Here is a 14,999-nt window from a genome sequence, read left to right as displayed (position 1 = left end):
ATTTCATTTTATCATTTTACCAAATAAAGTGTAATTATCCTATAAGTTTTCTTTTTTTTTTTCTCAGAGTTTTTAAAGAGCACTTTTCTTTCTTTTTTTTTTTTTAAATTATACTTTAAGTTCTAGGGTACATGTGCATAATGTGCAGGTTTGTTACATATGTATACTTGTGCTATGTTGGTGTGCTGCACCCATCAACTCGTCAGCACCCATCAATTCATCATTTATATCAGGTATTACTCCCAATGCAATCCCTCCCCCCTCCCCCCTCACCATGATAGGCCCCGATGTGTGATGTTCCCCTTCCCGAGTCCAAGTGATCTCATTGTTCAGTTCCCACCTATGAGTGAGAACATGTGGTGTTTGGTTTTCTGTTCTTGTGATAGTTTGCTAAGAATGATGGTTTCTAGCTGCATCCATGTCCCTACAAAGGACGCAAACTCATCCTTTTTTATGGCTACATAGTATTCCATGATGTATATGTGCCACATTTTCTTAATCCAGTCTGTCACTGATGGACATTTGGGTTGATTCCAAGTCTTTGCTATTGTGTATAGTGCCGCAATAAACATATGTGTGCATGTGTCTTTATAGCAGCATGATTTATAATCCTTTGGGTATATACCCAGTGGTGGGATGGCTGGGTCATATGGTACATCTAGTTCTAGATCCTTGAGGAATCGCCATACTGTTTTCCATAATGGTTGAACTAGTTTACAATCCCACCAACAGTGTAAAAGTGTTCCTATTTCTCCACATCCTCTCCAACACCTGTTGTTTCCTGACTTTTTAATGATTGCCATTCTAACTGGTGTGAGATGGTATCTCATTGTGGTTTTGATTTGCATTTCTCTGATGGCGAGTGATGATGAACATTTTTTCATGTGTCTGTTGGCTGTATGAATGTCTTCTTTTGAGAAATGTCTGTTCATATCCTTTGCCCACTTTTGGATGGGGTTGTTTGTTTTTTTCTTGTAAATTTGTTTGAGTTCTTTGTAGATTCTGGATATTAGCCCTTTGTCAGATGAGTAGATTGCAAAAATTTTCTCCCATTCTGTAGGTTGCCTGTTCACTCTGATGGTAGTTTCTTTTGCTGTGCAGAAGCTCTTTAGTTTAATTAGATCCCATTTGTCAATTTTGGCTTCTGCTGCCGTTGCTTTTGGTGTTTTAGACATGAAGTCCTTGCCCATGCCTATGTCCTGAATGGTACTACCTAGGTTTTCTTCTAGGGTTTTTATGGTATTAGGTCTAACATTTAAGTCTCTAATCCATCTTGAATTAATCTTCATATAAGGAGTAAGGAAAGGATCCAGTTTCAGCTTTCTACTTATGGCTAGCCAATTTTCCCAGCACCATTTATTAAATAGGGAATCCTTTCCCCATTTCTTGTTTCTCTCGGGTTTGTCAAAGATCAGATGGCTGTAGATGTGTGGTGTTATTTCTGAGGACTCTGTTCTGTTCCATTGGTCTATATCTCTGTTTTGGAAGCAGTACCATGCTGTTTTGGTTACTATAGCCTTGTAGTATAGTTTGAAGTCAGGTAGCGTGACGCCTCCAGCTTTGTCCTTTTGACTTAGGATTGTCTTGGCAATGCGGGCTCTTTTTTGGTTCCATATGAACTTTAAAGCAGTTTTTTCCAATTCTGCGAAGAAAGTCATTGGTAGCTTGATGGGGATGGCATTGAATCTATAAATCACCTTGGGCAGTATGGCCATTTTCACGATATTGATTCTTCCTATCAATGAGCATGGTATGTTCTTCCATTTGTTTGTGTCCTCTTTGATTTCACTGAGCAGTGGTTTGTAGTTCTCCTTGAAGAGGTCCTTGACATCCCTTGTAAGTTGGATTCCTAGGTATTTTATTCTCTTTGAAGCAATTGTGAATGGAAGTTAATTCATGATTTGGCTCTCTGTTTGTCTGTTACTGGTGTATAAGAATGCTTGTGATTTTTGCCCCTTGATTTTGTATCCTGAGACTTTGCTGAAGTTGCTTATCAGCTTAAGGAGATTTTGGGCTGAGACAATGGGGTTTTCTAAATATACAATCATGTCATCTGCAAACAGAGACAGTTTGACTTCTTCTTTTCCTAACTGAATACCCTTGATTTCTTTCTCTTGCCTGATTGCCCTAGCCAGAACTTCCAACACTATGTTGAATAGGAGTGGTGAGAGAGGGCATCCCTGTCTTGTGCCAGTTTTCAAAGGGAATTTTTCCAGTTTTTGCCCATTCAGTATGATATTGGCTGTGGGTTTGTCATAAATAGCTCTTATTATTTTGAGGTATGTTCCATCAATACCGAATTTATTGAGCGTTTTTAGCATGAAGAGCTGTTGAATTTTGTCAAAAGCCTTTTCTGCATCTATTGAGATAATCATGTGGTTCTTGTCTTTGGTTCTGTTTATATGCTGGATTACGTTTATTGATTTGCATATGTTGAACCAGCCTTGCATCCCAGGGATGAAGCCCACTTGATCATGGTGGATAAGCTTTTTGATGTGCTGCTGAATCCGATTTGCCAGTATTTTATTGAGGATTTTTGCATCAGTGTTCATCAGGGATATTGGTCTAAAATTCTCTTTTTTTGTTGTGTCTCTGCCAGGCTTTGGTATCAGGATGATGTTGGCCTCATAAAATGAGTTAGGGAGGATTCCCTCTTTTTCTGTTGATTGGAATAGTTTCAGAAGGAATGGTACCAGCTCCTCCTTGTACCTCTGGTAGAATTCAGCTGTGAATCCATCTGGTCCTGGACTTTTTTTGGTTGGTAGGCTATTAATTATTGCCTCAATTTCAGAGCCTGCTATTGTTCTATTCAGGGGTTCAACTTCTTCCTGGTTTAGTCTTGGAAGAGTATAACTGTCCAGGAAATTATCCATTTCTTCTAGATTTTCTAGTTTATTTGCGTAGAGGTGTTTATAGTATTCTCTGATGGTAGTTTGTATTTCTGTGGGGTCGGTGGTGATATCCCCTTTATCATTTTTTATTGCATCTATTTGATTCCTCTCTTTTCTTCTTTATTAGTCTTGCTAGCGGTCTGTCAATTTTGTTGATCTTTTCAAAAAACCAACTCCTGGATTCATTGATTTTTTGGAGGGTTTTTTGTGTGTCTATCTCCTTCAGTTCTGCTCTGATCTTAGTTATTTCTTGCCTTCTGCTAGCTTTTGAATGTGTTTGCTCTTGCCTCTCTAGTTCTTTTAATTGTGATGTTAGAGTGTCAATTTTAGATCTTTCCAGCTTTCTCTTGTGGGCATTTAGTGCTATAAATTTCCCTCTACACACTGCTTTAAATGTGTCCCAGAGATTCTGGTATGTTGTATCTTTGTTCTCATTGGTTTCAAAGAACATCTTTATTTCTGCCTTCATTTCGTTATGTACCCAGTAGTCATTCAGGAGCAGGTTGTTCAGTTTCCATGTAGTTGAGCGGTTTTGATTGAGTTAGTCCTGAGTTCTAGTTTGATTGCACTGTGGTCTGAGAGACAGTTTGTTATAATTTCTGTTCTTGTACATTTGCTGAGGAGTGCTTTACTTCCAATTATGTGATCAATTTTGGAATAAGTGCGATGTGGTGCTGAGAAGAATGTATATTCTGTTGATTTGGGGTGGAGAGTTCTATAGATGTCTATTAGGTCCCCTTGGTGCAGAGATGTGTTCAATTCCTGGATATCCTTGTTAACTTTCTGTCTCGTTGATCTGTCTAATGTTGACAGTGGAGTGTTGAAGTCTCCCATTATTATTGTATGGGAGTCTAAGTCTCTTTGTAAGTCTCTAAGGACTTGCTTTATGAATCTGGGTGCTCCTGTATTGGGTGCATATATATTTAGGATAGTTAGCTCTTCCTGTTGAATTGATCCCTTTACCATTATGTAATGGCCTTCTTTGTCTCTTTTTATCTTTGATGGTTTAAAGTCTGTTTTATCAGAGACTAGTATTACAACCCCTGCTTTTTTTTGTTCTCCATTTTCTTGGTAGATCTTCCTCCATCCCTTTATTTTGAGCCTATGTATGTCTCTGCATGTGAGATGGGTCTCCTGAATACAGCAGACTGATGGGTCTGACTCTTGATCCAGTTTGCCAGTCTGTGTCTTTTAATTGGAGCATTTAGTCCATTTACATTTAAGGTTAATATTGTTATGTGTGAACTTGATCCTGCCATTATGATATTAACTGGTTATTTTGCTCGTTAGTTGATGCAGTTTCTTCCTAGCCTCGATGGTCTTTACATTTTGGCATGTTTTTGCCATGGCTAGTACCAGTTGTTCCTTTCCATGTTTAGGGCTTCCTTCAGGGTCTCTTGTAGGGCAGGCCTGGTGGTGACAAAATCTCTAAGCATTTGCTTATCTGTAAAGGATTTTATTTCTCCTTCACGTATGAAACTTAGTTTGGCTGGATATGAAATTCTGGGTTTAAAATTCTTTTCTTTTCTTTTCTTTTTTTTTTTTTAATTCTTTTCTTTAGGAATGTTGAATATTGGCCCCCACTCTCTTCTGGCTTGTAGAGTTTCTGCTGGGAGGTCTGCTGTTCGTCTGATGGGCTTCCCTTTGTGGGTAACCCGACCTTTCTCTCTGGCTGCCCTTAAGATATTTTCCTTCATTTCAACTTTGGTGAATCTGACAATTATGTGTCTTGGAGTTGCTCTTCTCGAGGAGTATCTTTGTGGTGTTCTCTGTATTTCCTGAATTTGAATGTTGGCCTGCCCTACTAGGTTGGGGAAGTTCTCCTGGATGATATCCTGAAGAGTGTTTTCCAACTTGGTTCCATTTTCCCCCTCACTTTCCGGCACCCCAATCAGACGTAGATTTGGTCTTTTTACATAATCCCATACTTCTTGCAGGCTTTGTTCATTTCTTTTTCTTCTTTTTTCTTTTGGTTTCTCTTCTCGCTTCATTTCATTCATTTGATCCTCAATCGCTGATACTCTTTCTTCCAGTTGATCGAGTCGGTTACTGAAGCTTGTGGATTTGTCATGTATTTCTCGTGTCATGGTTTTCATCTCTGTCATTTCGTTTATGACCTTCTGTGCATTAATTATTCTAACTATCAATTCTTCCACTCTTTTTTCAAGATTTTTAGTTTCTTTGCGCTGGGTACGTAATTCCTCCTTTAGCTCTGAGAAGCTTGATGGACTGAAGCCTTCTTCTCTCATCTCGTCAAAGTCATTCTCTGACCAGCTTTGATCCGTTGCTGGCGATGAGCTGCGCTCCTTTGCAGGGGGAGATGCGCTCTTATTTTTTGAATTTCCAGCTTTTCTGCCCTGCTTTTTCCCCATCTTTGTGGTTTTATCTGCCTCTGGTCTTTGATGATGGTGACGTACTGATGGGGTTTTGGTGTAGGTGTCCTTCCTGTTTGATAGTTTTCCTTCTAACAGTCAGGACCCTCAGTTGTAGGTCTGTTGGAGATTGCTTGAGGTCCACTCCCGACCCTGTTTGCCTGGGTATCAGCAGCAGAGTTTGCAGAAGATAGAATATTGCTGAACAGCGAGTGTACCTGTCTGATTCTTACTTTGGAAGCTTCCTCTCAGGGGTGTACTCCACCCTGTGAGGTGTGGGGTGTCAGACTGCCCCTAGTGGGGGATGTCTCCCAGTTAGGCTTCTCAGGGGTCAGGGACCCACTTGAGCAGGCAGTCTGTCCGTTCTCAGATCTCAACCTCCGTGTTGGGAGATCCAGTGCTCTCTTCAAAGCTGTTTGACAGAGTTGTTTGCGTCTGCACAGGTTTCTTCTGCTTTTTTTGTTGTTGTTGTTTAGCTGTGCCCTGTCCCCAGAGGTGGAGTCTACAGAGACAGGCAGGTTTCCTTGAGCTGCTGTGAGCTCCACCCAGTTCGAGCTTCCCAGCGGCTTTGTTTACCTACTTAAGCCTCAGCAATGGCAGGCGCCCCTCCCCCAGCCTCGCTGCTGCCCTGCGGTTAGATCGCAGACTGCTGTGCTAGCAATGAGGGAGGCTCCGTGGCCGTGGGACCCTCCTGGCCAGGTGTGGGTATAATCTCCTGGTGTGCCCGTTTGCTTAAAGCGCAGTATTGGGGTGGGAGTTACCTGATTTTCCAGGTGTTGTGTGTCTCAGTTCCCCTGGCTAGGAAAAGGGATTCCCTTCCCCCTTGCGCTTCCCAGGTGAGGCGATGCCTCGCCCTGCTTCACCTCTCGCTGGTCAGGCTTCAGCAGCTAACCAGCACCGATTGTCCAGCACTCCCTAGTGAGATGACCCCAGTACCTTAGTTGAAAATGCAGAAATCACCAGTCTTCTGTGTCGCTCGCGCTGGGAGTTGGAGACTGGAGCTGTTCCTATTCGGCCATCTTGCTCCGCCCGCTTCTATCCTATAAGTTTTCATATTTCCCACATTTATAAATTAGGTCTGTGGTGCTTACATTTTGGTATGCATAAATAACAACAAGGAAGCTTCGTAGAATATAGAGCTTGAGCCTTGCTTGTGGAAATTCTGTTTCAAAAGCGATCAAAATCTGGATTTTTCAAGCATTCCACATTCATCTGCATATGAGAATTCAAGAACCATTGGTTTAGGGGCATCTGCATATAAGAATTCAAGAACCATTGGTTTAATTGGTTCATATTCCTCTTGAAACGTATCTTCGTTTCGGAAGCCACATTCTATATCTTTAAATCTATTTTCTTTTTGGACGCCACTTTCTATAACATACATTATTTGTTTTATAAATATTTTATAATTAATTAGTAGATGAATAGGGACTGAATTTTCCTCTTAGTCACCTTTGGCTTAATTTCTCATTGCCTTTGCAGGAATTATGGAATGACTGAGCAATAATTTCTAAAACATTTCGCCCTAATTTAGGCTCTCCCAGAGCCTTAGACACGTTTTTATTTTTGTGTTTTTCCTCATCCTTAAAATTTAGAAACATAATACAAGCATTGTAAGGGTTGAAGGATGCAGCTGGGTACGGTGGCTCACACCTGTAATCCCAGCACTTTGGGAGGCCGAGGAGGTGTATCACTTGAGGTCAGGAGTTCGAGACCAGCTTAGCCAACATGGTGAAACCCTGTCTCTCCAAAAAAATACAAAAATTAGCCAGACGTGGTGGCGGGTGCCTGAAATCCCAGCTACTCAGGAGGCTGAGAGGCAGGAGAATTGCTTGAACCTGGGAGGCGGAGGTTTCAGTGAGCCAAGATCGTGCCATTGCACTTCAGCCTGGGTGACAGAGCGAGACTCTTCTCAAAAAAAAAAAAAAAAAAAAAGGTTAAAGGAAAAGGGTTTATTCACGTTGTAAGACATAAGTTGATCTCTGGTAATTTGCTGTATTTTCCTGCTAGCTACTTACTACAATTTTGCTGAAATCAAAAATCCTACAGATATTTGTTGTAAATTCATTATATTTAGATTTTCGTAATAGAGGGAAGCAGTGGAATGCTCAACACATTTTTGGTTTGAAAAAAATGTTTTGGGTAGGAGATAGTTTCTGATGATAAATTTAATGTTTAATAGCTACCAGTCACAGAACATGTTTCTATTTCCAGAGACCTCACTTTACTTTTTCAAAGCTCCTTTTAAAAACTTTAATACACTTTATGTTTTAGAGCCGTTTTTATATAAATCTAGAATTCCCGCATACTCCTTTCCCATACCCCTCAGTTTCCTCTATTATTAATATCTCACATTAGTATGATGCATTTATCATAGCTGATGAACCAGTATTTATATATTATTAACTAAGGTCCATATGCATATTAGGGTTCACTATTTGTGTTGTATAGTTTCTTGGGTTTTGACTAATTTGTATTGTCATATATAAATTTGACATAATCCATCATTATGGGATCATATAGAATAGTTTCCCTACACTAAAAACGGCCTGTGCTCCACATATTCATTCCTTACACACCCACACACACATACACACACACCCCAGCCCACTTCCCGCCCCAACCTCTGGCAACCACTGCTTTTTTTTTTTTTTTTCTATAAGTATACCAAATGTTACAGGTCTCATTGTCACCACTGCAATATGTGTACTGTGATGGAAGCATAGCCTCTGTCTCAATTTAGCCACGTTAACTTTTTTGGACAACATGATCAACAGTACCCATTCTCATCTAGAATGAGGCTTAACCACTGATATTTTAATGGTGTCTTTAGTTTTGCTTTCACCAGAGTGTCATAATTAGAATCATACAGAATGTAGCCTTTTCAGACTGGCTTCCTTCACTTAGCAATATGCATTTAAGGGTCCTGCATGACTTTTCTTTGTTTGTTTGTTTGTTTGTTAGACAAGGTCTTACTCTGTCAACTACACTGGAGTGCAGTGGCTTGATAAGGGCTGTTTGCATCCTTGACCTCCCGGTCTCATTATCTTTCCACCTCAGCCTCTGAGTAGCTGAGACTACAGGTACATACTACCATGCCCAGTTATTATTGCTATTATTATTTTGTATTTTTTGTAGAGAAGGAGTTTCGCCATGTTGCCCAAGCTGGTCTCAAACTCCAGGGCTCAAGCCATTCTTCTGCCTTGATCAAATGGGGACTATAGGCATGAGCCACCGCACCTGACCCTCCTCCATGTCTTTTTGTAGCTTGATAGCCCATTTCTTTTTGTCACAGAATAATACTCTACTTATGGACATACCACAGTTTGTTTATTCATTCCCCTGTTGCAGGACATCTTGGTTGCTTCCAGTTTTTGGCAGTCATGAATAAAGCTGCTACAAACATCTGTGTGCAGATTTTGCATACACATAACTTTTGAACTAATTTAGGTAAATACTGAGGAATATAATTGCTGTGTCATATGGTAAGCTTATGTTTAGCTTTGTCAGTGCAAAATTGTCTTCCAAAATGGCTATACCATTTTGCATTCCCACCAACAATGAATGAGAGTTCCTGTTGCTCTCCTTGGTTTCCAATATTGGATTATACTGTTCTTTTAGATTTTAGTCGTTTTAATAGGTGTTTGTAGTATCTCATTGTTTTAATTTGCAATTTCCTAATGACAAAAGATGTTCACCATCTTTTCATATGGCTATATACCATTTGTATCTTCTTTGGTAAAGTGTCTATTTAGATCTTTTGCTCATTTTTTAAAATTGGGTTGTTTTCTTATTAAGTTTTAAGACATCTTTGACTGTTTTGAGATGTAATTCCTTTATCAGTTATCTGGGTTTGTTTTTTTTTTTTTGTAGTTGTCATTGTTGTTTTGAGACAGGTTTTTACTCTGTTGCCCAGGTGCAGTGAGTTCTGTTTCCTGAGGTGCAGTGGCGTGATCATAGCTCACTGCATCCTCAAGTTATCCTCCTACTTCAGTACCCTGCACCCCAAGTAATTGGGACCACAGGTACATGCCACCATACTTGGCTGATGTTTTTTTATTTTTTATTTTGTGTAGAGATGAGGTCTCGCTATATTGCCCAGGCTGGTCTGTAACTCCTGGGCTCAAGCGATCCTCCCACCTCAACCTCCCAAAATATTGGGATTACAGGCATGAGCCACTGTGTCTGGCACGTATCTGGTTTGTAAATATTTTTTGATAGTCTGTGACTTGTCTTTTTATTCTTTTAATAGTGTTTTGCAAAGCAGAAGCTTTTAATTTTAATGAAGCTTGACTTAACTTTTTTCTTTCATGGATTATGCTTTTTTAAAAAAATTGAGACAGAGTCTTGCTCCATCACCCAGGCTGGAGTGTACATGATCATGGCTCACTACAGCCTCAATCTCCCTGGCTCAAGTGATCTTCCCACCTCAACCTTCTGAGTAGCTGGGAGGCACACCACCATGTCTGGCCAATTGTTTAAAAAAAAATTATTGTCCTGCTGGCTGGCCTGTAATCCCAGCACTTTGAGAGGCTGACGCAAGCCGATCATTTGAGGTCAGGAGTTCCAGACCAGCCTGGCCTCTCTACTAAAAATACAAAAATTAGCTAGGAATGGCGCCACACACTTGTAATCCCAGCTACTTGGGAGGCTGAGGCGGGAGAATTGCTTTAACCCAGGAGGCGGAGATTGCAGTGAGCCGAGATCACGCCATGGCACTCCAGCCTGGGTGACAGAGCGAGACTCTGTCTCAAAAATATATATATATATATTTTTTAAATTACTGTCTTGCTATGTTGCCCAGGCTAGTCTCGAATTCCTGGGCTCATGCAGTCCTCCTGCCTCTGCCTCTCAAAGTGTTGGGATTACAGATAGGCATGAGCCACTACACCCAACCTCTTTTTCTTTTACTTTTGCTCATATTGTGGGTCTGTTTCTTTTGTGTATTGTTTCTTTTGATTTTCTTTCTTTCTTTTTTTTTTTTTTTGAGACGGAGTCTGGTTCTGTCGCCCAGGCTGGAGTGCGGTGGCCGGATCTCAGCTCACTACAAGCTCCGCCTCCCGGGTTCACGCCATTCTCCTGCCTCCGCCTCCCAAGTAGCTGGGACTACAGGCGCCCGCCTCGTCGCCCGGCTAGTTTTTTGTATTCTTTAGTAGAGACGGAGTTTCACCGTATTAGCCAGGATGGTCTCAATCTCCTGACCTTGTGATCCGCCCATCTCGGCCTCCCAAAGTGCTGGGATTACAGGCTTGAGCCACCGCGCCCGACCTGTTTCTTTTGATTTTCAAACTTGTGTTGCCTTCTCATGTGAGTTGTTATTTTTGAGTAAGTGTTGGTTATTATTTTTGAAAAATCGTAGAGATACTTTTAGGCTGGGGATACTACTGTCTTTCTTCTCAGTTAATGTACATTAGTTTTTGGAAAAGTAGGATCCCTCTAATACAGTGAATGATTAAGCTGACTTGGACTTAGTCTCTGTGACTACTAATCTATTTTCATTTCATCTTTACTTCTTGAGTGTTGCCTTTTGGGATCTTAAGCCACAGCCTTAGAGACAGTCATTTTCGGGCTCTGAATTCTAATTTTTGTCCCTTTTGAGCACTGTGAGACTGTCAGATGCAATCAGTAGCTTCTCATTGTTTCGTCTACCCCTGTCAGGACTGGTAGAAGTCATTAGTGCAAAAATGGATCTAAATGCAGCTCTCATCTCTTTCTGTGTTTCTTTGTTCTGTATCTTGGATCTGTGATTTTTCACTTCCTTATTAATTTTCCCCTGCCTTTAAACAGATTTTTTAAAAAATGTTTTGTCCATGTTTTCTAGTTGTTGTCAGGGAGAGGACTGATCTTAGTCCACTATTATTGGAAGCAGAATTCTTGCAGAAGCTTCCAGTTTTGCCTCTGCCTTATGCTGTTTTCTCCAAGTTGTCATGCCAGTCTGACTTCTTACATTAATAAGTCTGTTGGTTAGGTAGGTGTGGTGGCTGACACCTGTAATCCCAGCCCTTTGGGAGGCTGAGGCAGGAGGATTGCTTGAGCCCAGGAGTTCAGGACCAGCCTGGGCAACAAAGTGAGACCCTCATCTCAACAAAAAATTTAAAAAGTTAGCCAGGCCTAGTGGCACATACCTGTAGTCCCAGCTTCTCAGGAAGTTGGGGTGGGAGGATTACATGAGCCCAAGAGTTTGATGCTGCAGTGCACTATGATTGTACCACTTCACTCTAGCCTGGGCAGCCGAGCAAGACCCCATCTCTTAAAAAAAAGAAGAAGAAGAAGTCTATTCATTCTGTTAATTTTTCTAAAATTAGCGTTTACTGAATTTTAAGACATAAAATGTTTTACAAGATCACAATATCTCATAACAAAATTAATGAATGTTGCTTTTTTATTATGTCAAGGAAAAGATTTTAGATATAATGAATATTATCATGTTTTACCTCAGTCTTATAAAAATGGAATAAAAATGAGGGATCACATTTTAGTTAAACACCAAGCACTTACAAACCCACTGCTTTAAACAAAAATATGATGCTATGCCCTCTTAGAGTGAGTAAAGATGCTGTTAGCCCTTTTTCAAGGACTTTTAATGTAGTTGAGGAAATACAGCCTTAAAAGGGAACTGTAATTCAAAAAGCAAAGTGAAGATGATTATACTGCACATGCGTTATAATGCCAACAGTATATACGGAAAAGAAAACTAAGAATCTGCATAGGGACAAAAAATCTGTAAGGAAATAATGTAGATGTACATAGTTTCTTATTTTGAGGTTGCAAGATGTTGGTGTTTATTTTTTTTTTTTCTGTTTCTACTTTGTGATATTTTCCAATTTTCAGTAATAAATAGAGGCTAATCAGCATATACTTTTAAAACATTCTCTGTCTGTAGTAGTTAAATGGTGCTTGAGGTATATTTCACAGTCTTGGTGGGAGAGCAGTTATATAACCATATTGATTTTATGTTTTAATAAATGTCATTTGCATTTTGTTTGCCAACTTGTGTTCTCATAATTCAAGCTGAATTCACGAACATATGTTTTGTTCAACATTCATTGTAAAAAATTAAAGTCTCTTTTTCTCACAGAAATCTGTCAAATGTGGAAGAAATTGGGACTTGCTCGTACATTAATTATGTCATCACCATGACAACGCTCTATATTCAGCAAGTAGGTGTGAACTAATCATTTTTGTCACTTTACTGAGAGCAACTAGGTTTTACTTTTTGTTTGCTTGTTTGTTTGTTTGAGATGAAGTTTCGCTCTTGTTGCCCAGGCTGGAGTACAATGGCCCGATCTCTGCTCACCACAGCTTCCACCTCCCGGGTTCAAGCGATTCTCCTGCCTCAGCCTCCCAAGTAGCTGGGATTACAGGCATGCACCACCGCGCCCGGCCAACTTTTGTATTTTTAGTAGAGACGGGGTTTCTCCATGTTGGTTAGGCTAGTCTCAAACTCCTGACCTCAGGTGATCCGCCTGCCTCGGCCTCCCGGAGTGCTGGGATTACAGGCGTGAGCCACCGAGCCCGGCCTCCTTTTTTTTTATATTATAGTCAGTATAGTTAAATATTTTCAGAAGAGGTAATAATTGAGAAGAGACTTAAACTTATTGTTGGGTAATATATATTTCAGAAATCTTGTATGTATTACCTAAATGTAGACAAGTAGTTATTATATATACTGTTACTGAATTTAAAAATTCAAGTGTTTTATAAATGACTTTTAAAAGATACAATTTGTGATTTTTATGTATTATTTATCACATAATCCTTCTTACTGAAAACATTACTTTTTCAAAAGATGTTTGGCTATTTATTTTAAACCTATCATAGGACATGCTTAAAATCGTAGAGGCTGTATCCAGTCCATATGATTAAATGACTCTTTTAGTCTCAAAGGGAAAGTTTGGCCTATTTGAATACAAATGACTTATTGTTAGATGATAAGTAAGACATGTCTTTAATTTTAATGACTTATTGTTAGATGATAAGTAAGACATGTCTTTAATTTTATGTTTAACTTTGTTCTCAGTTAAAAAGCAAAAAAAAAGAGAAGGAAATGGCCGATCAGACATCTGTTGAAGAATTTGTGATCCATGCATTGGCATTTTGTGAAAGTTTATATGATCCATATCGGAATTGGAGACATAGAATTTCAGGGTATGTCTTATAAATAATAATGTTCATTTAAAACCTGAATGTCATAATATATCTGATTCTTCAAAGCAGGTCTCCTCTATGAAAGCAATTGGAAAGAAGTATATAAGACCCATAGGTTTAACTCTGAGCTAGAGAAATATGTTGGAGGGAATGAATTAGTGATAAATTCTACTTCTGAATGATTACAGATACCCTGAACTTGTATTTTGCAATACAATTTTGAATACTAATAATCTGATAAGAAATGTTAAAGGCATAGTAACATCAAATACAGTATACATGTTTTTCAAGAAAAGTTCTTTTTTTAAAAATGTACTTTATAATTAGAAAATGCTTTCTAGCAGTATTTTGTCCATTTCTTTTTTTATATTTTTTTTGAGATGGAGTTTTGCTGTCACCAGGCTGGAGTGCAGTGGCATGATCTCAGTTCACTGCAACCTCCGCCTCCCAGGTTCAAGCAGTTTTCCTGCCTCAGCCTCCTGCATAGCTGGGATTACAAGAGCGCCCCACCACACCCGGCTAATTTTTGTATTTTTAGTAGAGATGGAATTTCACCATGTTGACCAGGATGGTGTCGATCTCCTGATTTCGTGATCTGCCTGCCTTGGCCTCCCAAAGTGCTAGGAGCCACCGTGCCTGGCCTTTGTCCATTTATTTTTAATTGTAGAGTTTATGTCATCAGGATCCCATAAGGAAAACAGGAACCACACTAAATATTTTTATTTATTTTTTTATTTTTAGACATGAGATCTCACTATGTTGCCCAGACTGGTCTTGAATTCCTAGGCTCAAGTAGTCCTCCCACCTTAGCCTCCCAAAGTACTGGGATTATACACATGAACCACTGCACCCAGCCTCCTCAAACTAGATATTTTAAAAGAGAGGATCTAATACAAGGAAATTGATAAACAAATGTTAGAGAATTGACAAAGCAAAGGTAGGACATTAACTTTAGGAAACAGCTACTTCTGCGGTCATGGGAACAAAGGGAAGAGAATGAAGTTATCAGAATCTAGACTTTGGAGGAGATGCCCTACAGCACTGGGGTTCAGACCTCTGAGGAAGGAGCATTGCATAGCTGGTGCTTATATCTCTTGAATGGTCAAGAGGCACTTTCTGGGATTGCCAAAAATAAGCTGAAGACAGGAGCCAACTGCCATTGCTACAATTAAGAATTCTTGCTGGCGTGATGCTGATGAGTATACAGAAAAAGAGCATTGTGGAACCAATCCTTGCTCTCTTTCCTCCACGCTTCATCTGGTACCCTCTATTAGGGAGCCCAAAAGGGAGGCAGCTGGAAAAAGAAAGTTTGCATGATGCCTGTCCCAGCATCACAAAGCAGAGAGAATATAGAAGAGTCGGTTGGTAGCTTAGTGACAGTAGCTTAATTACCAGTACGGAACTCAAAGAGAAGACTTTTAAAGTCACATATTGTTCTTACCTGTGGGCACAGATTACAAAGAATTGTATCATCACTCTCAATCAGACCTCTTTTTTAAATCTCCCAAATCTCCTCAAGATTTCCATTTTCATTTTCAACTTAGCCTGACCAATTTGTAAATAATTTCTACTTCCTGCAACATGATTG

At 39.8% G+C, this 14,999-nt stretch overlaps 1 protein-coding gene and 1 non-coding gene across 2 annotated transcripts in view; one reads left to right on the top strand and one right to left on the bottom strand.

Annotated features, from left to right (window-relative positions):
• Window positions 1-14,999, top strand: part of NBEAL1 (neurobeachin like 1) — a 226,958-nt gene that overhangs the window by 46,324 nt on the left and 165,635 nt on the right. Inside the window, exons 6-7 of the mRNA XM_033230659.1 lie at window positions 12,342-12,423; window positions 13,284-13,411. Of these exons, the coding sequence (XP_033086550.1) occupies window positions 12,342-12,423; window positions 13,284-13,411 (210 nt within the window). The remainder of the gene's footprint in view (window positions 1-12,341; window positions 12,424-13,283; window positions 13,412-14,999) is intronic.
• On the bottom strand, window positions 7,933-8,066 carry LOC117095507. Its single transcript, XR_004442042.1, has one exon. It is a non-coding gene; the product is annotated as a small nucleolar RNA SNORA1 (small nucleolar RNA).

This window comes from Trachypithecus francoisi, unplaced genomic scaffold (genome assembly GCF_009764315.1).
Source record: "Trachypithecus francoisi isolate TF-2019V2 unplaced genomic scaffold, Tfra_2.0 Lachesis_group13, whole genome shotgun sequence".
Classification (NCBI taxonomy): domain Eukaryota; kingdom Metazoa; phylum Chordata; class Mammalia; order Primates; family Cercopithecidae; genus Trachypithecus; species Trachypithecus francoisi.
Note: the sequence above shows the minus strand (reverse complement) of the source record. Positions and strands in the feature narration are given on the sequence as shown.